The 24639-nt window shown below is 41.0% G+C and overlaps 4 protein-coding genes across 8 annotated transcripts in view; 1 reads left to right on the top strand and 3 right to left on the bottom strand.

Moving 5' to 3' along the window:
• Nucleotides 1-382: 382 nt before the first annotated feature.
• On the bottom strand, nt 383-2478 carry tmem60 (transmembrane protein 60). The gene is made up of 2 exons (XM_015001594.2): nt 1564-2478; nt 383-1430 (listed from the first exon to the last, which is right to left on the bottom strand). The coding sequence occupies exon 2, from the start codon at nt 1310-1312 to the stop codon at nt 908-910; it is 405 nt and encodes a 134-aa protein (XP_014857080.1). The 5' UTR covers nt 1313-1430; nt 1564-2478; the 3' UTR covers nt 383-907.
• A 118-nt stretch (nt 2479-2596) lies between these two features.
• Nucleotides 2597-14062, bottom strand: prr5a (proline rich 5a (renal)). Of its 2 annotated transcripts, XM_015001606.2 has the most exons (11): nt 13843-14062; nt 11299-11432; nt 8871-8996; nt 8711-8791; nt 8165-8213; nt 7976-8033; nt 7315-7406; nt 7045-7185; nt 5512-5647; nt 5146-5424; nt 2597-5055 (listed from the first exon to the last, which is right to left on the bottom strand). In XM_015001606.2, exons 2-11 carry the CDS (start codon nt 11430-11432, stop codon nt 4772-4774), a joined length of 1380 nt encoding a protein of 459 aa, XP_014857092.1. In that variant the 5' UTR covers nt 13843-14062; the 3' UTR covers nt 2597-4771. The 2 variants fall into 2 exon arrangements, with proteins under 2 accessions (XP_014857092.1, XP_014857090.2); XM_015001604.2 differs by lacking the exons at nt 11299-11432; nt 13843-14062 and having other exon boundaries at nt 8871-9910.
• Nucleotides 14063-14405: 343 nt separating this feature from the next.
• On the top strand, nt 14406-20909 carry rad52 (RAD52 homolog, DNA repair protein). 2 transcript variants are annotated; one of them, XM_088006318.1, is made up of 13 exons: nt 14406-15633; nt 16332-16392; nt 17180-17281; nt 17389-17482; nt 17619-17686; nt 18018-18136; nt 18220-18295; nt 18366-18592; nt 18698-18873; nt 19650-19724; nt 20070-20246; nt 20280-20309; nt 20378-20909. In XM_088006318.1, exons 2-13 carry the CDS (start codon nt 16342-16344, stop codon nt 20437-20439), a joined length of 1257 nt encoding a protein of 418 aa, XP_087862444.1. In that variant the 5' UTR covers nt 14406-15633; nt 16332-16341; the 3' UTR covers nt 20440-20909. The 2 variants fall into 2 exon arrangements, with proteins under 2 accessions (XP_087862444.1, XP_014857095.2); XM_015001609.2 differs by having other exon boundaries at nt 20070-20309.
• The window catches only part of LOC106926589 (serine/threonine-protein kinase WNK1-like), a 29354-nt gene continuing 25354 nt past the window's right edge, over nt 20640-24639 (bottom strand). For all 3 annotated transcript variants that reach the window (XM_088006316.1, XM_088006317.1, XM_015001603.2), the window contains 2 exons: nt 24372-24583; nt 20640-23451 (listed from right to left, as the gene is read on the bottom strand). In XM_088006316.1, the coding sequence (XP_087862442.1) occupies nt 23065-23451; nt 24372-24583 (599 nt within the window). In that variant the 3' untranslated portion in view covers nt 20640-23064. The remainder of the gene's footprint in view (nt 23452-24371; nt 24584-24639) is intronic.

Raw genomic sequence — 24639 nt, 5'->3', positions numbered from 1 at the left:
AACAGTGACTTGAAAAAACTTTCATATTTTTTTCACTTTACAGCTACAAACTTCAATGTTTAAGGGTTTTAATGACAGACAAACATAAGGCACTTTTTTCTTTTACAAACAAATTATAAAAGAGTGTCATACATGAAGAAAGAAACACGCAAAAATCAGGAAGCAGTCAAGATATCAAGATGTCTCTGGAGTGGCTGCAGAGAGTCACGGCTCAGGTGGGAGAGTCAGAGACAAAGAAACCGGTCAGAGATATTGGGAATAAATATTTGGGGCTGAATATTTCAGTAAAGAGACATTCCCCCAAAACACCAGCAGCTATCAAAATGAAAAAAATGGCTAAAATGTTTACTCAAGTGCCCAAAAACAAACTCCACACTTTCAGTTATGTTTTATTCTTATTTTATTCTTAAATAAGATAATAAGAATCATATATTTTTTCCATATGTAAGTCTGTCCTTACCGTCTACAGACAACATGTAAATAATATTTAATCCATCCAGATAACTATTGACTTTTATCTCCTTGGAGAACAAAATAGCATAAAACCTCTGACACAGTGCAGCAAAAATCAATAAATGATGTTCATGGAGGATCTTAAAACCAGCTTAAGTCTCTCTTTTTTTATTTTACTTTAAAATTGTTAAAAAGCGGTATTGTGAGTAAAATTTAAAAGAGGGCTGGATTTAATTCAACAATCCCAGACATGTTGAAATTGATGTGAAGTTGTCAGATGTAAAGCAAAGTGCCAATGTTTTCTCTTGTTATGGTGCAACCAAAAACAATCTCAGTCCCTTACAACTGAAGAGCAGCAGGTTTTAAAATAACTAAAACTGTGCATCCTCAGTTAAGAGGTGAATATATATAAAAAATAACAATGTGTCCGTTTTGTAAGGGTTTCTTCCCTCGTTCAGTCCCTCCTGTAATGGAAAACACTGTATCCCAGTTCCAGCAGCGCTCCACCCAGCAGCACCCAAAGTGGGACACACACCACGCTGACCCAGATGTCCGTCAGCTTCTGCAGCCGGGAGCACAGAGTCAGACAGAAGGCCAGCTTGAGGAGCAGGGCCGACAGGTACCACAGCCTCCTCTTCACGCTCTTCTCCTCGTCCCTGGGGTCAAAGTCCGGCTTGCAGCGACCAGCCATTTCCACGATCTGCATGAGGATGAGGATGGTGTCAAAGATCCAGACGGGGAGGAAGATCAGGAACCAGTTCCACTGGATTTTGGAGTCCAGCTTGAGGGCAAGCATGATGAGGAAGACCAGGGCGAAGATCCAGGAGAGAAAGACTCGCTGAGCCAGGGACATCTTCATCTAGGAAGGCGGCGACTGGCCAGGCTCATCCACAGACTGAGGCTGGAAACGAGGCCGGAGAGCGCAGCGAAGGTGGCGGAGTGATCCCAGAGCAGGAAGACAGCTCTCTGTCTGGCAGCTGAAATAAAACACAAACGATAAATAAGAAATAACTAAAGTCCAGCAGCGGGTGTATATAAAGCTACTGTAACTCACTCAGTACTGAGTGAGTTACTATGCTACTAAAACAATGTGATAAGAAGAGCTCTTACCGAGTTTACCGGGACTATTTCCTTATAAATACAGTTTAAAAGACCAGCTAGTTAGCAAGAAAACACTTATCTTTAGCCGTTTAACAGCAAACCAACCACGTAGTTGACGTTAGCTTTAAGCTAAAAATACATTTCCGGTTTGTGTTTTTAACAACGTGATGCGTTTCCTGTACTCCTTTCAAATTAAAGGTATACAATTTTTTTTTTTTTTTTTTTTTTTTGTTACAATTACTTTATCAGTTTCTATCAGACTACACCGAAAACACTAGCAAGATTTTATGGTAAATGACGATGAACTATTAAAGAAAGAAATGGGAACCCATGACATCTGAAATCATATGTTTGCATACCGCAGGTTTTTTCTCACAGTTTGGAAAGTAAATCAGACTAAACTCTTCCGGTTTTAGGACAGGTAGGTTTAACAAAATGTGCTCTACTTGTCAAATTCCAGAATAACTAAAAAGAGAATTTGTAACTTTGAACTTCAGTTTGCACAGACAAACATTAGTGTTTGATGATATTATAGCTTTGTTAGCTAATGAAAACTACAAACTACTGTTTCATTTTGTGACATTATAAGGAAATCAAATGAAATCAGAAAATATATGAGAATGATTGATTCTTCTTTGGGTCCAATTTCCAGATGCCTGAAAATGGTGTGTTTCTCTGTTCAAATTATCATAAACAAATATGGAAATGTTCAAACCAACATATTATTCAGGAATGAGATATGTCTATCTGTGAAAAAATGTCTGCATCAACGCCATAAGAGAACACCAAACCCTGGTGATGATGTTGGCTGAAATTACCAATCAGATTAAACTAAAATTGAAGGATTTTAGTGTGATGAACATCTTTAGCAGAAGAATGTTTAAAACCTCTGTGACCCTTAAGATCCAACTTGGTAGATAAATAACTAAATTAAATCAAGAATACATTGTTTACTTTGAAAGGGACAGGAGAAGAAGATTTGAGTAATACCCTATTCATTCATACATCAATAATCAATTCAATTTAAAATAGTATATATATGTTTTGTTTTTGTTTTTTTAGATATTACTGAAATTTATTTATTTTTATGGGGCCAGTATAACAAATTTATACAAAGTACAATTCTGGAGACATCATAGATTGTCCAAAAAGTAAAGTACAAAATGCTTTGAGGTAAAACATCATTGAAAAAAGATTATTTTAAAAAGTTCTTATTTAAAAAAAAAAAAAATCTAATCCTTTAAGGACAAATGTTCACTGTACAAGATCTATCCTTTCTAAAAAAAAAAAAGAAAAAAAAAAACATACTTTTATTTACATGTTAGTGGTGGTGCAAAATACAGTGTGAGACAACATTCAGTTGAAAATGTTTCCATCTTTGTCGAATGTAAACAAACATTGTCGTATTCCCTTGAACCACGATGCCCATGCAGAAAAAGCAAATGCAGTCACAAAATAATTTTGCATTAAGCGCTCTGAGCGCCGCTGAAAAGCGAGAAAACCTCTTGACCCCCAAGCAGCACACGAAGGCGCAAAAACAGGAAATATAAAAGAGTCTTCATCAAAGTACACAAATACAAAACAACCTGTAACAAAAAATAATGTGTAGTTTTTTTTTTAAGGTACATATTCTCCAGGGAAGCAAGAGAACAACTAAAGGAAATAACTGAATTAAAGGAAATGGATGAATAGAAATATTTATTTTTCCCACCATAAAACAACCAAGAAAAGAAAAAAAAAAGAAATCAACAGTGTCAGTTTGTCTCATAATACTTTACCTTCCAAACCTGATCCACTTAGGATACTCTGTGTCTCACTGATATGTAGTTACATTTATAAATTAAATTTTAAAAGACATTCTAATATATTTTTAGTTGTAAACGACATGCACTACCTTATCATTGGCAGGGGAATCATTTTTTTAATGCTCTGTATCCTCACAGACTATAAGAAGTAAGATTTTTAGTGCAAATGGAGCTTTTGACACTCAGACGAATTCAGATTATCTCAGTGATTAAGAACATCACAGAAAATCTCAGTTTTTCAGCTTCAAAATGAAACTCATAAGTGTAATTTTATTCATTACGGTCTACAACCAACAAAACCTCACAATTTAGTTTCTCTGAAAATGCGAACATTACATAAGCCAATGAAGAAAAAAAAAAAAAAGGCGTTTATGTTAAGGTCATCCTATAAGCGACACAATCCAGGCGAAGATTTCCGACGCCAGCAGATTGTAGCTGACACTTTCCACAAGAAGGGTGCGCACAAGATACAGACTGCTGCATGCAAACATGGAAAGTTACATGGAAGGAAAAATGGCGTGGAATAAAAGGATCCATATGCAACAGTAACTGCCACAACCTTGAGAGGATTGTGAAGCAAAGTACATTCAAAGGGCTGCAGAGGGAGTCGGTGTTTCAGGAGAATAACTACTGTGATACTTGGTCTAAGCTCCTTTTGAGACGTCTGTTTTATGGAAATGTTATGATCTACATAATCACGAGGAAGACAACTGATTGGACAACTGAAGCTGTTTCTACCACACTTTTCCTTCCACTCAACTTTCCACTAGTATCATTGCATGCAGCAATAAGGGAACTTTCACCTTCTGTAAAATAAGCATTTGTGGCTTACTCTCTCTCATTGTGGAAAGTGTCAATAACTAATAATTTCAGTTATCTTGAACAGTATTATTTTCTGAGAAACTGTGTTTTGGGTTTTTGTTATTTGTAAGCTATAATCATTTGATTAACAGAAATAAATGTTTGAAGAGCTGTGTGTGTGTGTAATGAGTCTATCCAATATATAAGTTTCACTTTTTAAGACGAATTCCTGGAATAAAGTAACATTTCAATAACATTTTAAGTTATTTAGATGCTCTTTTGTGTTTGTTGATTGCATCATCTTGTCAGGACTTGGGACTTTTTAAAAAAAAACAGTGAAAAGGTTTCATCATTTAGGATCAACACATCTTCAGCCATCAGTACCACTTCATGTCAACTTGGACATGCATGCTGATTTTTTTTTTCCGTCGCTGCTTAAAGGTTTCATAAAGGAATTTAAATAATATCCACACTGGAAGAAGGTTGTCATTGAAAGCATAAAAGTAAAATGGAAGATGTACCCTTTTGCTGAAATGTATTAATTTTGCGTCCCATTTTCTACCAAAATAATCCCGCACACCCTCGCTGCGGGTCCCTGAAGGGGACCACAGCTACACAGTGCTCTGCCTGCTCTCGCGGCTAAGGCTCTTTCCACCCGAAGAGTGAGAAGGGAACTCAATGAATATCCCATCCGAGTCTGAGCCGGCAGACCCCGGAACTTGTCCGATTATGGTTTCAGGGCTGGACGATTCACTGGGCGGCGAGGAGGACGCCCCCTTGCTGAGGTCGGTCACTGTGGTGGTGGCCTCCGTGCCGTGGAGCGCGCCTGAGGAATGAAGGATGGAAGGAGAGGACACGGCCAGGTCCATGGCACCGGCGCCTGCTTGTATAATCCCTGTGGAATAAAACAGCACGGTTGTGTCGTTACGAGTTCTGGTGTTGTTTGGTAAAATGGTGGGTGAAACCAGTTAGAAATCAGTCCTACCATTAAACTGAGAGCCCACGCAGAGTCTGTTGGAGGAGGGACCGGACAGCTCAGACCCTGGAGCCAGGTTGGCGTAGGTCAGCCCCTGTTCCTCCAGGCATGATATAATCTCACAAGCCGAGTGGCGGCGGATCCCTCCGCTGCCGGCCGAGCTGGGATCCGGGTCGTACTCCGCCACGGGAGTCAGCAGCAGGGGGATGTTGTAGCTCTTAGATCGTACCACAGGGTTTTTGGACGGCTGGTCTGCAGACTTGGGCCAGCCCCACGGGACACGCTTGTCTGTAACACGAGACGAGAGCAGGGGAGGGCTTCATTTAAAGACCTTTCAAAATACAGCACACAGTTACTGCTTTGCTTCTGGCTCACCAAAAACGCAGCAGTGATCGTCGTCCTCCTCTCCAGAGTAAAGGCCGTGGGTGCCCAGGTAAGGCGAGACCACCTTCTGTACCAGAGACTCCAGTCTTAGATAATCCTCATTAACGCCGCGCGACTCGTGGACCCCCTGAAACACACAGAGGTACAAAAACCTGACCGGTTGGGTCAAAGGCAGAGGTGGGCAGAGAACCCGAAACCTGTACTCAAGTAAGAGCAGCACTACCTCAACATATTTCTACTCATTTCTACAGCCGTCCAAGAAATAACTCGAGTAAAAAAGTATGTGGTAAAACGTGTAAAATACTGAAAAATTACATCACCAGATGGACCGAAATATAAAGTTACGTGGAAATGTTTGTATTTTAAAGATTAAAATGAAAAGATTTTTTATTTGTATGAAAAAGAATTTTTTTTACAAATTAATTTCTTTTAATGTAAAACTTATGAAACTTTAACAAAAACTGCAGGTGTGTGTCTGGTTTTTAATTAAAATGTTTGTTTTCACAGTAGGTTGAGAATCCAGAATTATTTTTAAGAGAAGTGATACTTCATAATAAAGTTATTCAAGTAAAAGTAAAGAGTGCAGCGTAGTAAAAATACTCCTAAAAGCGTCTTTTTTTTTTCTTTTTTTTTCAAAATACTACTCAAGTAAATGTAACTAGTTACTACCCAACTCTTGTCAGTGGTTCAACAATTTCAGAGTTAAAATGATTTTGGTGATTATAATTTTGCATTGTCATATGATTCAATTCAATTGTTACAGTAGTACAGCAAATAACATCAACGAATTTTAATAGCAAGAACTGGCTGCAAAAATTTTAATGAATTCTAAATTTTCTCTTTTTACACTCAAATACATAGAAATAACCTCCACTAATATTTGGAGAAGCTTTGAGAAGCCCTACACTTTTAAAAAAAATAATAAAATTTGGTTTTTGAATGGATAAAACAGATTAAGATAATGGTTACCAGAATGGTATCAACCTCAACGCTATAAATAACAGACTGTCCTTAAAGGTCAGAAATAGGAAACTTTTTCTGTCTTGTTGAGTATCCAAACATGAATCCAAAATTAAGCCAAGACTATCATTACTCCTCTGTGACTCGCTAAGATATTAATGTGGGTAAATATTAACCCAAACATGATTAAAACCCAACATCAACATTGATAAGTAACGGTTAACCTACAGAAAGACGTGCAGAGTTGTGCAGAGGAACGAAGAATGAAGGATTAGCAGGTTTTACAAATAAAAGTCTGAAAAGTGTGGCATGCCTTTAAATTCTGCAATAACACCGAATAAAATCCAGCGCTCATTTAGTCTCAACATAACTGTGAAGAGCATGAACACGTCTTAAGTCATGAGTGTAACGTCTGAGATATCTTCCTGCAGAAGGATGCGAACTCCAAAACCAAAACAAGAAACGTCACTGAAGGTGCAAATAAAGGAACGACGCACTGCTTCTGTTCAAAACAAAAAGAGCTGAACAAATGAGAGCGGAAGTGGGAGATGACGTTCTGCTCACTTGCAGTATGAGCAACATCTGCGTGACGGAGGGGGGCACGCGGGCGCGCGGCCGAGACAACGCGTCCTCCAGCTTCACGCTCAGGACGATGGTGTTCCTGAAGTGGAGCAGGGCCAGCTGTCTGACAGAGGGCTCCTTACCCTGCAAGATTCACAGGAAACCGCAATGAGCACCACCCAGGAAAGAGATTCAACAGAAGAGATGTGGACTAAAAAAGAAAAAAAAAAAAAAAAGAAAACACAAGCAGCTTGTTCAGGAGTTTGTGCGCACCTGGACTGGGTGAAAGATGGCCTGCAGCATGGAGAGAACGTCACAGAAGAAGAAGTCCCAGGTCTCCGCCAGCGAGTCGAGTAACTTCTGGCCTGCATGAATCGGAGACAAAGTCACAAAAACAATGCCTCGTAGGATTCATTTCTGTTTACATTCACCGTGTTTTGTCACATTCCTACAACAAACTGCAATGTGTTTTATTCAGAGCTTATGCGATAGGCCATTACCAAACAGCGAACGGAGACGAAGGGGAAGATTACACACGTTAAGAGCAATCCGAAAAGTTTAGGAAGGATTTTGTGTTCGGCGTTTGCTGCAATTATGGCCGCAAGTCTTTTGGGTTATGTCTCTACCAGCATGAAGAGGTGAACCTTTTTATGCATTCATCAAAGCAAAACTGCTCAAGCTCTTATGCCTCGATCTGGTAGCTTCAGCTGCATCTTCAGGGTGATTTTCTGCCTGCAAGTCAAACCTAAACCCCATTCGCAACTAATTTTCAGCCTTTAAATGGGTTTCCTCAAGTATAACCTTGCACTAGATATATCCATCTTCCCACCAACTTCAGCGGATTGCTGCATTTTCAGGGTGATGTGAAGGTTTTGTTTTTTCAGATGTTGGCTAAATGAGTTAAAGCGTGCGCCAGACGTTAACCCAGACCTACCTTCATAGTATCTTATCTTGTCCCGAAGAATGACCATGCCTTTCGTCAGAAGCTGATTCTGTGGAAAGTCGACAACAGTTATGGTCGTGATATAAGAGTATAATTTATCGTCATTAATGTTCTTGTCTGATAAAACAGTGAGGTTCAGGTCAGTAATGAATTTAAAAAGAGGAGCTAAACATGTGTTACCTGGAGGTACTCTGAGAAGAAAGAGCCCAGCTCAGTTTTCAACAAATGCCTGAAAAAGACAGCAAGCGTTTATCTTCAAAACTCTGAATGATAAAATGCACTGGATGAATTTGTAATAAAATATTGAACCATGTTTTGTAAAGCAACCGTCTTTGTTTCCCGGTGAAAACAAAGACGGCGTGAAAACAGTCTGTTTTCCTGGAGAACATTATGCTCATAGCCTCCTGTGGTCAGAAAAGATGAATCCACGTCTTTGTGGCTTTTTCCGGAAATATTTTCAGTCGGCTAACGTGGAGGCAGAGAGAAGTGATGGGTCTGGCTCGGAGAGATAATGAGATATCTGGCCTGACCACATGACTCCACAGCCCCACATACACATCATACACAAACAAGGTCATTGAGAAGAAAACAGTCAGTCAGCAGCAAAGCGCTGGACAGACAGTAATTACACGGATTACAGCACAAAATTGGATCAAGAGTCTAAAATAAAGCAGCTGGAGCTTCACGGTTGGGGAATCCGCGTCTTGGGTTGATTTCTGAACCTACCGGACGCCTTCATTCAGGGTGTAGAGTTCATTATCGGCCAGGCCCTTCTTCTGGAAGACTGCTATGACAGCGTTGTGGATGCTGCAACGCAAACAGAAACCGCACTTTACTGCTGGTCTGAGTCCGGCGTGTTTTCTGCCTCCGCTCGGATCTGGTTTACCTGTTCCAGGTGGCGTTGGCTCCGGCCCTCTTCTGCTTCTCACCTCTGTCCTCCGGTGAACTTTTCTCACTCTTACCGAGCTCACTGAGGCTTGGCGAGCTCATCAACTTCAGCCGGTGCAGAGTCCTCATGAGGAAAACATTAAAGGTGGACAGGGGACAGACGAGAAAGAAGGTCAGACAATGAGCCGACATACGCAGAGGAAACACGAGGAGACGGCTCCGGGGCAGAGGAGAACTCAAACGGCAGAGGAAAAAAAGGAAAACAAAGAGCAGCCGGTGACAGAGGAAGAGGAGGAGGAGGAGGAGAGAAGTAGGACAGAGTGGTGCATGGTGAGACTGGGGCAACAAGCAAAGAGCAGGATGGGTGGAGCCCAGCTGGGAGGTGAAGCACGGTGTCGCTGCGCCGCCGGATCTCTCAGAAGAGCAGGAAAACAATAGCACACGCACCGCCGGGGGCATTCTCTGCCTCCTTCAACCGCCTCGCAGTCGGCACAATACGGCCATTGATGCAAACAAATATTTATGCAGGGCACAGATGCCAGAGGAACTGCAGGGTAAGCAGGCCTAAAGCAGTTGCTGCGACTGCACTGAGAAGAGGAGAAGGAAGTCATATGGCTTATTGACAACGGCGGAAAAAGCGACAGGAAGCAGCGACACGGTGCGAGACAATGAAGAAGGTTTTCCTGCTTCACCACAGCTGGACGCGGAAAACGAACAAATGAAAAACAGACCTCTGCTGCAAAACAACGCCGCTAAAATATTCTGAGTCATTTATTTATGAAACTTAGTTTTTAGCTTGAGACTTTACTCCACATTAATAGTGTTTTTATATGTGGACTGATGAGACAAAAGTGTGAAGTCCTGATGAACTAACAGCACTAGAGAAAAATCACATCAGTCTCCCTCCACAGCAAACATCCTGTAAGTGTGGCACAATCACTTATTTTGTTTAGAGAACAATTAGTTTTTCACACAATGAATTAAATTATTATTACAGAACTGCTCTTTGCACTTATGATCTGGTGACTTTTAGTGTTGTAAATATTGCAACAACTGAAGAATTTGCTGAGAGGGCAGTGAATATAAAAAGAGTTTACCTGTAATTTATTCGCAGTATTAATATAGCTGTACTGTACACTGTAAAAAAAGACCAAACCTTAACAAGTATTTTTGGTCTAGTTTCTAGTGCAAATATCTTAGTGCACTTGAAATAAGATAACAACTAACTTTTAAATAACCTTTTGGAAGATATAGGAGCTTGTTTAAGTCCATAATTTCTTAATATTAATAAAACAATACAAGTTCCACTGGCAGATTATTTCACTTATAGCAAGAGAATATTCCAATATAATAAATGAAATAATGCCAGTGGAAGTAGCACTTCATTTTAAATCAATATTAAGAAATTATTGACTTAAAACAAGCTCCTATATCTTGTTGAAAAGTTAGTTGTAAGTTATAAACTAGATTAAAAACAACTTGGTAACATTTTGTCTCCTTGTAGCTTAAAGACGACAGAGATTTGTTAGGGAATCATGCTGTGTGGATGTGGACCGTACGGAGAAGCTGCAAAAGAACTCGAGTTTAGGTCCCAACTTCTAGAACATGAAATGTTTACGTTAATTTATCAACACTTCCTGGTTCATAGGGTAGAGTTTTAGAATTTCTCATAGATTTTGATTCAGCGCAGTAAAACAGCCTGTTTAAAAATGACAGCAGAGTGATCAAGACCTCACAGAAAACCGAACCAGATTCTACTAGAATGAGCGCTGCTACAAATCTCTCTGAGGGTTGAAGAGCTGAAACTTTATCTGCTGGGCTGAGTCACTGCTCTTCCTCTCTATATGGGACATCCCCTTTAGGAGACAAGGTCCTCCAAATCCTCATTTATTTCAGGAACCTGGATGTAGCCTAATTGTAATTTTTAGGACCTACTTTGGTGCAGTCATAAAAAAAAAGTGTCCTCAATTGAAAATTAAACTTTAAAACATAGAGGGAGAAAGAGAAGGGGGGAAAAAATAAGCTATGCATATTTTCAAAAGAGATGGGTGATGAAAACAAGCTCTCTGAAAAATAAGACACGATGAGTTTAAACCCACGCAGTCCAGAAACTCTGAGTGCTGACAGCACAGCAGTAAACAACAGATCCCCTTTCACGCCCACGCAGGCACGCAAACACAAACAGCATGAAAAGCAGGGCCACAAACTGATGAGATGAACAAAAGGAAAGAACCGAGTCAATCAAGCATCCCCAGCATGAGATCATTATCACCAGACCAGCATGTGTTGCAGAGAAAGCTCAGCTGGGTAAAGGAAATCATCTGGGACCAGAAACAGGCTTAATGCTAATTAATATTTCATGCGTTTCTTCCCCAGGATACCCGCATGGTGTTAAATGTTAATACCGGGCAGGAGCTGAGCCTCACCTCCTGAACGGATGCTCGGTGCTGCTGCCGTCCATGTCCGGGCTCGGGGGAGGGGCCGAGAAGGTGCTGAAGTTGAGGGAAAGGGGTCTGGGGGAGGAGCGGGAGGCGTGCCGCCGCCGGAGTCCGTCAAGCATCTGAGGAGGAGGAGGAGGAGAAGGAGGAGGGGAAATGAAGGCAAAACAGTCGTTACGGTTACAGGAGAGATGTTTGAAAAAACAAGCAAGGTGGTTTAAAGTGAGCCAAACCGCTGCTTCACAGTGGGGGTCCCTTCCAGGCCTCCCTGTTCAGACACTACAAATATTACGAATATGAAACCAAGAGAGGAGAGGTCAAGCTTGACTGATTCACCAACATAATATTTATTTTCCCAATTAGCAGTTTAATACTTTTGTGGTTTGGTTGCTTTGGCTGCAGTGGGACATTTTTTTTTTATTTTTTAACAAACTGTTCCTCAGTTTGTTAAAAAATCAACCATCAAGGAGGTTTTCCCATGATTCACTGACACAGAACCTTTAAGTTTATTATGCCCTTCACAGCGAGACACTCACCACCCGATACCACTGGGAAAATAAGCATCAAACATTTCATCCTTTCCATGCACTCTCATATTCAGGTTATTCCATGGATTTTCCTTGAAATTCTTGCCTTTCTGAAAAATTCACACTCATTTAATCTTCAGATTCTTATTGAGTATTTTCCTTCAGTTACACAAAGCCTGTCAGCACCAGGCCTGTCACAATAACAAATTTTGCTGGACGATAAATTGTCCCAGAAGATATTGCGATAAACAATAATATTGTTGTTTTAAGACAATTTTCAGGTAATATAACGGTAATGGCATGCTAATGCAAGAACGCATTCTGGAAAACCTGTCAACTTTAAAGTCTAATGAACATTCAACACTGGAATTGGAAGACATTTTAAATATCCAAAACAAATGAACAAAAAAAAAATAGAAACAACAAATAAAAGTAATCATGAAGTCTCTGCAAACAAAAGTTTTCTGAAACAAACGTGTTTCAGAAAACATGTTTGTTTCTGAAACATGTTTTCTGAATTTCTAGAAACTAGAAATTTCTAGAAAAATGTCTAGTTTCTCTAGAAATTGCCCTGATGAGTGACTGTGTGTGTTAGTGTGTATGCGTGACTTTTTGTTGTGTTTTGATGGACTGGGTCTTGTTCAGGGTTTACCTCGCCTCTCGCCAAATGGCTGCTGAACAAATTCACCATCTGTAATGGATTGATGGATGGACGTTTTGACTTCTTTGTATGTGTTTCACCTGCAGTTATTACTGAAACCTGATGTGAAATTTGCATAAATAACCCCAACCACCAGTCCTACTCCTGGACAGGCTGCTAGTCCATCAGCAGAGCAACACAGAGACGCACAGGGAGAATACGCCATGTCAACAAAACATTGCTACCAATTCAGCATCTATTTCGTACAATCGTACGGCAGAAACCGTGGCACCTAGGTTCTTTGAAACCGTTCTGGAAGATCTCCTGCTGCCTGATCAAAAACCTCTCTCATGGAGCTGACACCACTCAGAGAAAGAAGCAACAACTACATAAATCAAAAACATTAGTCAAAAGGGAAGAACAAAAACAAGCCACACACTGACACTTTTTTTTTTAATTTACAGAAGTTGTTCTTTCAGTGTCTTCTCTGTCAGTTAAAAGTCATTCAGAAATAGCAGACGAGTGTTTGGCAATCACCCTGCAGCCTTCCTGGAATCACTCATTACATCAGCGGAAAAAAAGGGAACCAGCATGTGTGTACATGCATCGGTGAGTAAGTGAGTGAATGGTTCCTGTAAAGGCTTTGTGGCCTTACAGTTACAGTGTATTTGGGTGTCTCCCTGCATAGAAACACAAAACTGAAGCTCAACAGCAAAAGCACCATCCGGTGGTCAGAGGGGGGAACAACAGTCTGGCATGTCTCTTTACAAAACAAAGGTTTTACAGAAGAATGTTAAATAGTGGTGAGGACTGCTGACGGGTGTGTTTTAAGAAGATATGATCAATTACTATCGGATTAAATCAGATCAGAGAGAGGAAAACAGAAAGCGTCTAGCAGAAATGCCAAGCCACGCCAGTCTGGGCATTTCTGCTTTTGTTCTCCCCTCCTCCTTGTCTGCTGCGACTACACTCTCACATCCGATCGATGCTGCTTTTTAATTTCTAATCGACCACCCGTTTCTTTTCCGACCAATTGATTTGCAACTGAGCGGCCTTTCCCCCCGACATTAGATGGCCAATCGATCGGCGCAGACACGCCATCAACAGTCCACGTTTATCCTGCAGGGGAGGACCGCGCAGCAGCGAGCTGTGCGTACGTGGAGCTTTCTAATTCACCACTACCTGTATGGATAAAACACCGGGGTAAACACACCCGCACGGATGTAAACACGCAGATGAGCAAGTAAAAAAAACAACAACAACAACAAAAAAAACACAGTATCACTGTTAGGAACAAAGTTGGTGTGTGTGTGTGTGTGTGTGAAATGCGCCCCCAGCCCGCCCACAGCAGCAGCCTGCGCTCACCGTTCCTGATCCCGTCGTGTCGCACCCGGTGGGATGAAGCGGTCATGTAGAGCCGAGAGGAAGCGTCTTCTGTCCGGGACTCATCAGCGGGAGGCTCCTCTAGCTGCACCACGCCGGATTGCGCAGCCCCACGGGCGGGCGTCAGGGTGCGGGACGAAAGGTCCGACCGACCTCTCATTCATGAGGCAGGAACCGCCGCTCGCTCTCTGGCTGCGGCTCGCCCCCGCTTTGTTTTGACGAGATGCAGAAAAAAAAAAAAAGAGCAGAAACCTGTTCGCGGTTACGAGCATGCACGTGAACGCGCGCTGTGGTTATTTGTTATTATTATAGCTGTATGCAAGCGAGGAAAACCGCAGAGCTTCACCGCCAGAAACATGCAGTTCTTCTCTGCTACACGTGGGATAGTTTATTGCCAGTTCATTGATGGAAGCAATAATAAGCAAAACAGGAAAGAGCAGTGGACATAGTGGCAGATGTACAGATAGTGGCGCAAGAAAAAGAACTGCATGTGCCACATTGCCTCTTATCAGCACGAAAAATAAGATTTCAATCAAACACACATTATCTGCACTGGCTTTAAAAACAATGCTGCGGAGCAAGCAGGTCTTTGTCACTTGCCAGTGCAAACACATTCTTAAATAAAAAAAAAAAACAACAAAAAAAAACATGTACAGTAAAAAGTGAAAAATGTATCTTCAGTGATGGAAAATTCGCATTTGCACGACTTTAGATTGACACCAAATCATAAAACTATGGAGCTATGTGGTTATAAAAGTGAAAAGCGCCTTGCAAAAATGTTTCCACACATTGAGCTTGCTCACTTTTTGGCACATTTAAACCACAAACTTCGATGTATCTTTTTTGAGGGGAAAATAATCATAGAAAAACTCAAAATACAATTGGGGAGTGGAAGAGAAATAATACAGATCTTTTAGGATGGGTTAAATGCGAACATGTAAAAAGTGCAACATGAATTTGTATTCATCATCGTCAGAGTAAACGTAGAAAGTGGGAAAAAATGCCCAATTCTTATTTGCGGAATAACTGCATCTCTGTTATCTGCGAAAAGCAATTTTTAAGTCCTTACTTGGATTCTTACTGGATTTAAGACAAGATTTGACCATTCTGAAATATGACGTTTTAGTTTAAATCTGCCCCAAAGCTTTGGCTGAATGTTTTTAAATATTAAGCTGTACAGGTGGAAAATAGCTGATATTATGAAACATAAGGGGCACTGAAACATCACTATGACCAAAAGAACAATAAATGATGAAAAAAACGCAAAGTTATTTTTCGTAGTGCGCTTGTATATTTTCCAATAGGTAAAATATTTATGGGTTTGAATCTTTTAAAGTATCTGCCTGATTTTTATTGGACGTTTTCTGGTTTATCATGCGCCTCCTCTTGCTTAAATTTCCCCTGTAGAATAAAGACAAGAGATTATGACACAAAACTTCAAGTTCACCTCGAAATTTTCTCTACCAATTCTCCCTGCCCTTCCTTCCTATATTATCAGTTGCAGTCTAAAGGTGTCTAAATAAAATCATTAAGTAAGTTACTTAATGATTTAACTATTTCTTTTAAATTATACATTTTTTAACAATTTCTCGTAGCCGTGGGCTTGTTGACACTTTCCTTTCCGATAGTCATGAAAGCAGCATGAAGAGGCTCCTCCCCCGGTAGAGCGAGCGGGAAATTAACACGGTTGCTACTTTGAAAACGTAGGCTGCTCATTTCTTAAATATTTCTGTGAATTTTTATCATAAAAATAGCTTAGAGGAGCTTAAAGAGGTGAGTTATACTTACATGTTTCGTAGTTATTCATAGTCGGACCTGGGTACAAACCGTATTAGCAAGTAGAGGGGAAGATTGAGAGTTTTTCCTAAAAGTATTCAACATTTAATAGACTTTTCACTAATTATTTTTATGTTATGAATAATTTAGGAGTTTTAAATAAGCTCCTTGACACAATAGAAAGAGCTACTGGGTTGTGCTACGTGTTTATGTACATCTATGGAAGTCCAACAGGGTCACAATTCAACAACAACAAAAAAGTCATCAAATGGTTGACATTTACGTCAAATTCACAGTAAATGGAAATATAATGTTTCATAAGTAGAATATTAACAAAACATTTGGAACTGTTGTAGTATTTATTTAAACTAAAGTAAATATAGTAAGTTACCCAAAAGTAAATGGGAGAGGCTAAAATGATGGAGTTAAGATGAGTGGAATATCAAGAAGTTACAACAATTTTAATAATTTCATGGCGGACTGCACCAAATGAACAATGAAATAACTCAGTAAATTCAGGGTGAAGATATTATCATACAGTGAGTTCATATTTTAATTCATAAATCTTGTGTTTATGTGTAACTATTGGCAAATTTTAGTACAATCATTTATTTATTTCCCATTTAATTTTACTTGTGACATAATTATTTATACTGTAAATTCATTTTTGCACTTTGGGCATTTAATAATTTTAGGACTACAGCTATGAGCACGGAGGAGAAGAGTGTCCATGCATCATCCAGGAGCTTCGGACAAGTAAGCAGAGAGAAGCGCCATTTTTATGTTCTATTATATTTATTAAGGACAATAAAGAATAAATTAAACAAACTTAATCCATTATTAAGGTAAAAGAAAGTTACTTGTTTACAATTGAAGTAAAGGTACCAAAGATCAAACCTGCTCCTTAGTTAACATCTCCTTAGTGTTGGATAATCCAGTCTTAATCTGACTGGAGTTATAGGATTTAAAACAGAGTTGATCTAAGCTAGGCAAGCTACCAAAACAGCTGCAAAATGGTCCAATAACTCACTCTGCATATCACAAGCTGATTTCCATATTGTGTTGTTTTATGACTTATGGAAAGGACTGATGAGATTCAAAGAGTTTCAAGGTTAATATTTCATAACCACAACTCCAAAAATGCTTAAAAGATTACAACAAAAATAAAGAAAGAAAGAAATCATCAGGAAAAGACAGAATAGTGTATTGTAGTTCTGCAATAACTAAGGTTAGAGAAAAACAAAGTTTGACTGCATTGTCTATTTCAACTGAATGGAAAAATATGAGTTTCTGAAACAATAATGTACAATAATTGCAGCTTTCTTCACCACACTCCTGAATTGGAAGCACTGTGTTGTTTAAATTGGTTTATAATCTTAAACTTACTGAGATTTATTAGAACAAGAAACAAATCAAGAGTTAAATGACATTTAATTCTTTAAATTGTCAAATACCTAATCTGTAACATGCTGTAAACTGACTGATTATCTTTGCCGTGTCCTCTCTCATCATAAATGTTGTCTGTACCTCTGCCTCTGGTCAGTGCACCTACACGGCGGAGGAGTACCGGGCCGTGCAGAACGCTCTGCAGCAGCGGCTGGGACCCGAGTTCATCAGCACCAGAATGGCTGGAGGAGGACAAAAGGCAACACTCTGTGTTTCTTCAAAGCCGTGACGAGCGTTTTAAAGACTTCCTGGAACAAACCGCCTCTGGGGTTTGAGCTAAACGAACCTTTTTCCTGTTTTGGACAGGTCTGCTACATTGAAGGACATCGCGTCATCAGCCTGGCCAATGAGATGTTTGGATACAATGGATGGTCTCACTCCATTTCCCAGCAAAATGTCGGTAAGAAGTGCTTGTGGAGTCAACTGCCAAAGACGTGTTACTTGTCAAATGCCAATAGTTTGTGAGTAATAAAGTAATATACAAGGATTTTTAACTTAAGAAGTAATCATAAAAACAAGTTTTCCTTTGTTTCCAGACTTTGTGGACCTCATCAATGGGAAGTTTTATGTTGGAGTCAGTGCGTTTGTCAAAGTGCAGCTGAAGGTTGGACAATCACCGGACATTCACAAACTCTTCATTAATGACTGCTTGTAGTATTTCTCTGTCTTGTTACATTAAAATCACAAAATCCAATGCATTTTATTGGGATTTTTATTTGACAGAGCACCACAAAGTAGTGCATAACTGTAAAGGAATGCTTGGTTTTCCTGATTGAAATGTGAAAAGCGAGGGGGTGCTGTTGTAATGAGATCCTGAAATAAGCAAAACTTATAAAGCCAAACGGCAAGAAACAAAGCATAATTTTCCTTCCACTTCTTAAATACTCATGTCATCGATGTGAATTTGTGGAATGGACCGATTTGTTTCCTTCCAGGACGGGTCGTTTCATGAGGATGTGGGGTACGGAGTCAGCGAGGGTCTGAGGTCTAAAGCTCTGTCTCTGGAAAAGGCGAGAAAGGAAGCCGTGACAGACGGCATGAAGAGAGCTCTGAAGTAATGAAGAGTTTCATGTTTGTCTTTCTTAAATTTGCTTGGACTGGTGCAGAAAAAATAACGTCTTTATTCGTTATGTGGAGATGTTTTGGCAACGCTCTCGGAAACTGCATCCTGGACAAGGAATACCTCCTTGCCATTAACAAGATTCCCAAACAGGTGAGGAATAACTAAGGAAGCTTGAACCTTTGTGTCGATGTTTCTGCAGTCACCACTTCTCTCTGCACAGCCTCGTCCGGATCTGGACCCGGCACAGACGAAGCGCTCCGAGGGCCAGCCGTCCATAGAGAAGGCCCGCTTCTGCAGTCTGGTCAGAGATCAAAACCCAGTGAGTGCGACAAAACCTGCCAGGATGCCACTGGAGCCCAGAGTCCTCAATCAGAACCAATCAGAGGACCACCGGTCCAGTTCAGCTGGCTCTGCCCCCGACATAAAGACAGAAAACGTCCTCTCCAGGTGAACACACCGCGCTTCGCGGGGCGATCTCATTCCGTCATCTCTGCTTTAAAAAAAAAAGAAAAGAAAAAAAGCACCTCTTACCGTCGCCTTCGTCCTCTAAAGGTCAGCCGCCGCGGACACTGCCGACGCCGCGGACCCCAAACATCTGAGAAAGCTGCGGCAGCAGCAGCTGCAGCAGAAGTTCAGGAGTGAGATGGAGGCCAAGAAGCAGCAGCAGAAACTGCAACAAGCAAAGACTGAGGAGGCGGAGGTCGCGATGGGACGGAGATCCACGGGAGGTAGAGATCCAGCCAGAGAAAATATGATTCACACAGTTTAGTGAACCCTTTAATTTTTTCTGTATTGTAGCTTAGAAAAGATTAAACGCGTTTGAGTTTGAAGTACTTAACAAAAAGTACATTTTAGAGGTGAATCGCATCTAAGACTGTCGCAATAAAACATTTAATAGCATGATAAATTAAAATGATCTCAACAATCATTAGAGATGTTTCCCTTTAATATTGTTGAAAAGCCGCCACTTCGGAAAATGCTACAAACATTTGACACCCAGTACAAAGTAGTTAGCACTTCTTCTTTTGTGTTTACACACACCTGTTTTAACTATTGTTGTTTTGTTTATTTAATTTGAATATTTAAAATGTTTCCCAGTTCCAGTGTTACATGATCTTTTGGAAGATGCACTTGCATTAATGTACCATTATTATGTTGAAAATTGTCTGAAATGGTAATCATTTCTGGGACAATTTGTCATTGAGCAAAATTGCAAAATTTGTTATGGTGACAGACCTAACCACATCCATGTTGAGGAAAAATGTGCAGTACTAGCATTATTGAAGATGATGTAATCATGATTATGTTAAATGATTGTGAAAACATCCGCTTGACAAATCTGGTTCCACTAAAGCATGATTGGTTGCTTCACACAAACAATTTAAATCATTGTGAGGTTGTCAATAAGAAAGTTATTCTCAACTATTCTTAGTTCATATTTTACATGTCAAGATTTGATCTCCAGTTTTTTTTTTTTTGTTTTTTTTGTTTCCCTGCTCCTCAGGTGATGACGGTGCGTCTGCGTTTAGCGACAACACAACATCCGGAAACCAGTCAGCCGGCAGGAACACATGTACAGGTAAGATTATTCAAACGGGGGATAAATAGTCTAAAGGACTTAAAATCCTTCTCAGGTGTGATTACAGTGAAAGTTATCACAGTTAGCTTTTTTTTCTCACAAGTTTTCAATTAGAAAAGAAGCGTAGATCTTAAAGAGCAGGTTTCATGTGAAGGGCCAATCGGTGTTAGATGGTATGGATCCATTAAAGTCTAAAATGTGGACAGTAATTAGTTACAAGTAGAAGGTTTACATGGGGCTAATATTGGATCGTTCAGAAAACTCAACTGGATCAATCAGAACTTTAATCCATCGCCTCGGGTTTAGTTGCTGAGGTTTCCTCCTCCCGTCTCGCTGTATCTGCAGACGACCCAGAACTCTGGGATTTCACTTTGGATGGGATCGAGGAGCTGGACGTTCCCGCAGGCGCATCTTCTCCCAGAGGGAGCATTCCCAGAACGCCGGGGAGTCACCAGATGCAGACGAGAAGCAAAACACCTCAGAGAGCGTCGACCAGAAGCCCGAACACTCACTCCAGAGCGCCGACCAGAAGCCCGAACACTCACTCCAGAGCGCAGCACAACGATCAGTACCAGGGGAGACCAGGTAGATGATCTCAGAGTTTCTGAGCCTCTGGCTGAAGTTTTTATTTTAACTTCTTCTCTGATTTCCAGGTGAGGCTTTCAGTCCATACAGACAAGAACAGCAGCTGAAGAAACGCCGGCTGGACACATGACACTTTACTCTGCGCTTAGATTAAAACCTTTGTTTTATTTATTTTCAACATACTCGTGTTCCTCTTGCACAGCATTTCTGCTACGTTACAATGTCTGCAGAAAACCTCTTCTGCTCTTAAAAGTGTTTTAAATAGAAAAATCTGAATAAAATGTTTAAATCTTTTGAGGAGACCCTGTAAACAGACAAATGGCACAGACATTGTTTGTATTTGATATTTTTATTTGTTTTTACATTTTGTACAATGTGGAAAAATGTACACAAAACAGAGACAGATTCACAGGAAGTCAGGAGGGATCGGATGCAAGTGGAACTGTGAGCCGGGGCCTTTAACAGGACGGAGGGGTTCTGGGAATTGTGTGATCGCACATGGATGTTAACCTTTGTGAGCTTGTGTTGTGCAGTGGCCAAGTTGTGAATTGGTCGTTTGTTTATAGGAATAAACACCCAGTAAAGCTAGCATGCTGATAACCTGTTGCTGAGGTTGCGCCTGTGATATTGACGACTGTCAGGAAAAGCAAAAGAGTAAAAGAAATACTTATTCCGTTATCAAAAACGTCGAAGTTAACACTTCATCAGCATGCAAATGTTTCCAACACCCCTCGCTCCCCTATAAAACTTTAAACATTGCATATTCTGCATTGCAGGAAGTCATTTTTTTCTCTAGAGAAGTTAAACAATTTGATCTACAAGCAGGCGAAAGAGTCACAACAACAGCATGGCACTGCTGCGAGGTGGTGAGGCAGCAGCTGAGTCAGCAGGAGGACTTTTGAACCTTTGTACAGCCCACTCTCCACTTAAAACACGTGCTTCTATAAAGTTGTTTGGTAATAAATTCACAAAGAAAATGTCAGCAAAACAAAACAAAAATCCATGTTCCCACGAGTCAAGTAGAAATACACAGCTGATTACACAACCAACACAAACGTAAATGTAGAGAGAAAAGAAACGGCACATTTTAACTGTGCTCTTGGTTCTGTGTCTGTTTCAGCGTTGCATGCTCTGAACCGACCGTGTCGAGTGGCTTTTAACTTTTCGTACTGGTTTAAGCTGCAGGGGGCTGGATGAATCTGGAACCGATTATTAGTGAGGATGCAAGGCACTAAAGTGTTCCTCGTGTTTACGGCTTAGAGTGCGTGTGCATTAAGAGTGGTGATGACGGAGTATTATGTGAAAGCCTCACTTTAGCATATTTACAAGAACGACAACAAAAAATAGAAAATGGGCGCAGGGCGGTCTTAGAAGAGCTTAATAAAACAGCAGGTTCACTCCTGCGCGGTGAGAACGATATTAACTGCAACCACCCTGCAATTGCACTTTTTAATATTTCTTTACATGTTGTTTAACAACCTTTTAATAATAATTACAGTGAAACAACATCAAAATCTGATGGCTGAATACAGGTCCATAAAGAACGTTTGTTGTATTAAATATACGCTTACAAAAACAGATCACAGAGGAAAAAAACAACAAAAAAAAAGCCCAGACACTTTGGGATGTGAGAGGTCACAGTTAAATGTTATGGGTACAAATATCTTGTGGGACAAGACTTTGCGGTAAACCCATGTATTTGTGTACTTTGCGCCGCCTGTCCACACAACAGAAAACTTCTTTAAATACTATCCCGATAATATTCATTTGGATACGATATGCGTGTTATCAGCAATTCATAACTCGGCTGAAGTCAAAGAAGTGATTTGATGTTTGGGTGGGGTTAACTCCTGCAGCCGCCGCCTTGTCAGTTAAACTAGTGGTGATCAACACCAGGACGATGTTCTCACAGGTGAATCTGGATGATCGAAAACTCAAACCACAGACAGGAATATGTCAAATATAGAATCATAACCCTATGGACTGATCTCTATGTACAAGGTCAATGTTTCGATGCGTTTGGGGATTAAGGCCACGGTTATAAGGGACTGTATCTACTTCACCATTATTGCATTTTACTCAGTAGTCTCTGGGATCCATCCGTACTGCAGCCCTGTCACTTCTCCTCCCTGACTTACCAAGTCCTTCCTCTAACCCTACAGAGTCACTCCACTTCTTATTTCACACTTTCTGTACACTCACTCTCTCCTTCCTACTTGCCAAACGACTTTACTCCCCACCACCGTGTGGACCGGCTCCACCGTTCTGCAGTCCCAGCCCGTTCTAAAGTCCAGATCAATAAGGATGAGCGTCCCAGTCCCTCCTAAAGGAATGACGATGTTGCAGCATCTTGTTTTCAAGTCACCTGTGGCTGCTTTTGGTTACGCCTTCGGTGTGCGGTGCTTCTGCGGACACTGCCGCCTCACTCGTCACAGCTTGCTTCCACAGCTAACGGCAGGCTAAGAGTGACGCGCTTTGTGCTGTGGAGGTGTATTGCACTCTCCCACCAGTTGTCAGACAGACTGAAATCTACCTGAGAGGACTCGAACCACACCGGTCAACTCTTCAACAGAAATAATACACAATGTTAAAAAGATGAAATTAAAAAACAAAACAAAAAAAAGCACAACACAAAGCCAGCTAACCAGCAAAATGCAAAGAGAGGCTGTGGTTCTTGGGTCAACGACTGCCTGACCTCTGACCTCTCTGCTCTGTTTGGCCCTTTGTCTCAACCTGGAGCAGGGCCCGGACTGGGCTACGTAGGCCTTGGACTGGTCCCTCCGTGGCTGACCGTGGCCTGGCTGGTCTGACCTGTTCCCAAGTGGTAGCCCTGGTGCATGGACACCGAGCCCGAGGTGGGGGGCTGGTACTGCTTTAGTGGCTGAGAGGGGTTGTGCATGCCGACCTGGCAGCTGCCTGTGGGTCCGGCCCACGCAGAAGCACTGTAGGAGGCTGGAGCATAGCCGAAACCCTGGGTGACTGGCCCCAGGGAGCCTTTCCTCGGCACCATAGGGGCCGCGGGATTGGCCGGGTTGGGCAGGTGGGTGCTGGTGGTGGTTGTGCAGTTGGAGGTTGCGTGATGGGTCGGACCCAGCTGTCCCGGCGCCGAAAATTTACGGCCCATATTCGCAGGAGGGATGATCTGTGTAGCAACGAGAAGGGAAAGATTTGTTGAAATTGGGGCTGAAACAACTAAGCAAATATTTAAATAATTGTCAACTGATTCAGAATTTGATTAATCATTAACGAGAGTCTACAGACAATCTGCTGACAGAACACAGAGCAGTAATTAAGCCAAAACTGTGCAAAAAAAAAAAAAAGTGCATTTAAGATAAAAACCGTCCTTGCACATCTTTTCTACCCACTTTTGCTTTCATCTGCTTCAAATTCTGCTAAAGCTCCTATTACACAACTTTCACTATCCAATTATTAGTCAGTTAATCCAAAAATTAAATTCATCAAAAGTCTGAACTTCCCATATGTTGATGTTAGAAGTGTTTTTTAGCCGCAAATGCATCGTTTGGTACAAACGATCAAGTGGAAGCTAAATCTGGTTTACTGGTCCTGGATGTTGAAGCTAGTCTGAGAGGGTCAAAGGTTACATCCAATCTCTGCATGTAAAAACAACGCTAACCCCTTAAGGCGTCTGACCTGTTTATGTGAAAGTGTCACATTTGGATCTGGTGCTTATTTACAAAGAAACCAATAATTGCTAACACAAGAAATAGAGGGCAGGTAACGTGTCACTAATTCACTAATTCCAGTGGAAAACATGTTTTAAGATAAGAGCATGTTAACCACACGGTGTTATAAAAACAGATACAATGTTTCTGAAATACAATTCAAACAAACCGACCTTTAATTGTTTACTTTTTAAAACTGGAGCTGTTTGAAGATGGTGAAGTCTAGTTTGACCTCAGCTGATCTCTAACCAGCCGCTAGCTTCAGCCTCCAGGACCAACTGAGATTTATTTACTGCATGTAAGATATTAGCTCCTTATTTTGAACAACTGTCCTTTTAAATAAAAACCTTTACACTATAGAAATGAACTGAAGGCTTACATCCAGCCCCAGAGTTGCCGAGGATCCGGTCTTGGGCCCTTTCTTAGCATCTCTGGCAAAGTTATCCACCAGCTGGTGCATGTCATCAGAAAAGGTGCTCTTGGTCTTCTGGGTCTGCGATGTGGACGGAGCCGCTCCACCCATTTGGGACAGAGAGTTGGAGTTGTTCTGGCCGAGGCTCGACCCATTGGAGGAGCTGGTTCCACTTGATCCTGCACATATATTTCATGCAGATGAGCTGCGAACTGGAGAAACATTTCAGTTCCTG

This window comes from Poecilia mexicana, unplaced genomic scaffold (assembly GCF_051168715.1).
Source record: "Poecilia mexicana isolate PSO_F unplaced genomic scaffold, ASM5116871v1 scaffold_6, whole genome shotgun sequence".
In the NCBI taxonomy this organism is placed as follows: Eukaryota; Metazoa; Chordata; class Actinopteri; order Cyprinodontiformes; family Poeciliidae; genus Poecilia; species Poecilia mexicana.
Note: the sequence above shows the minus strand (reverse complement) of the source record. Positions and strands in the feature narration are given on the sequence as shown.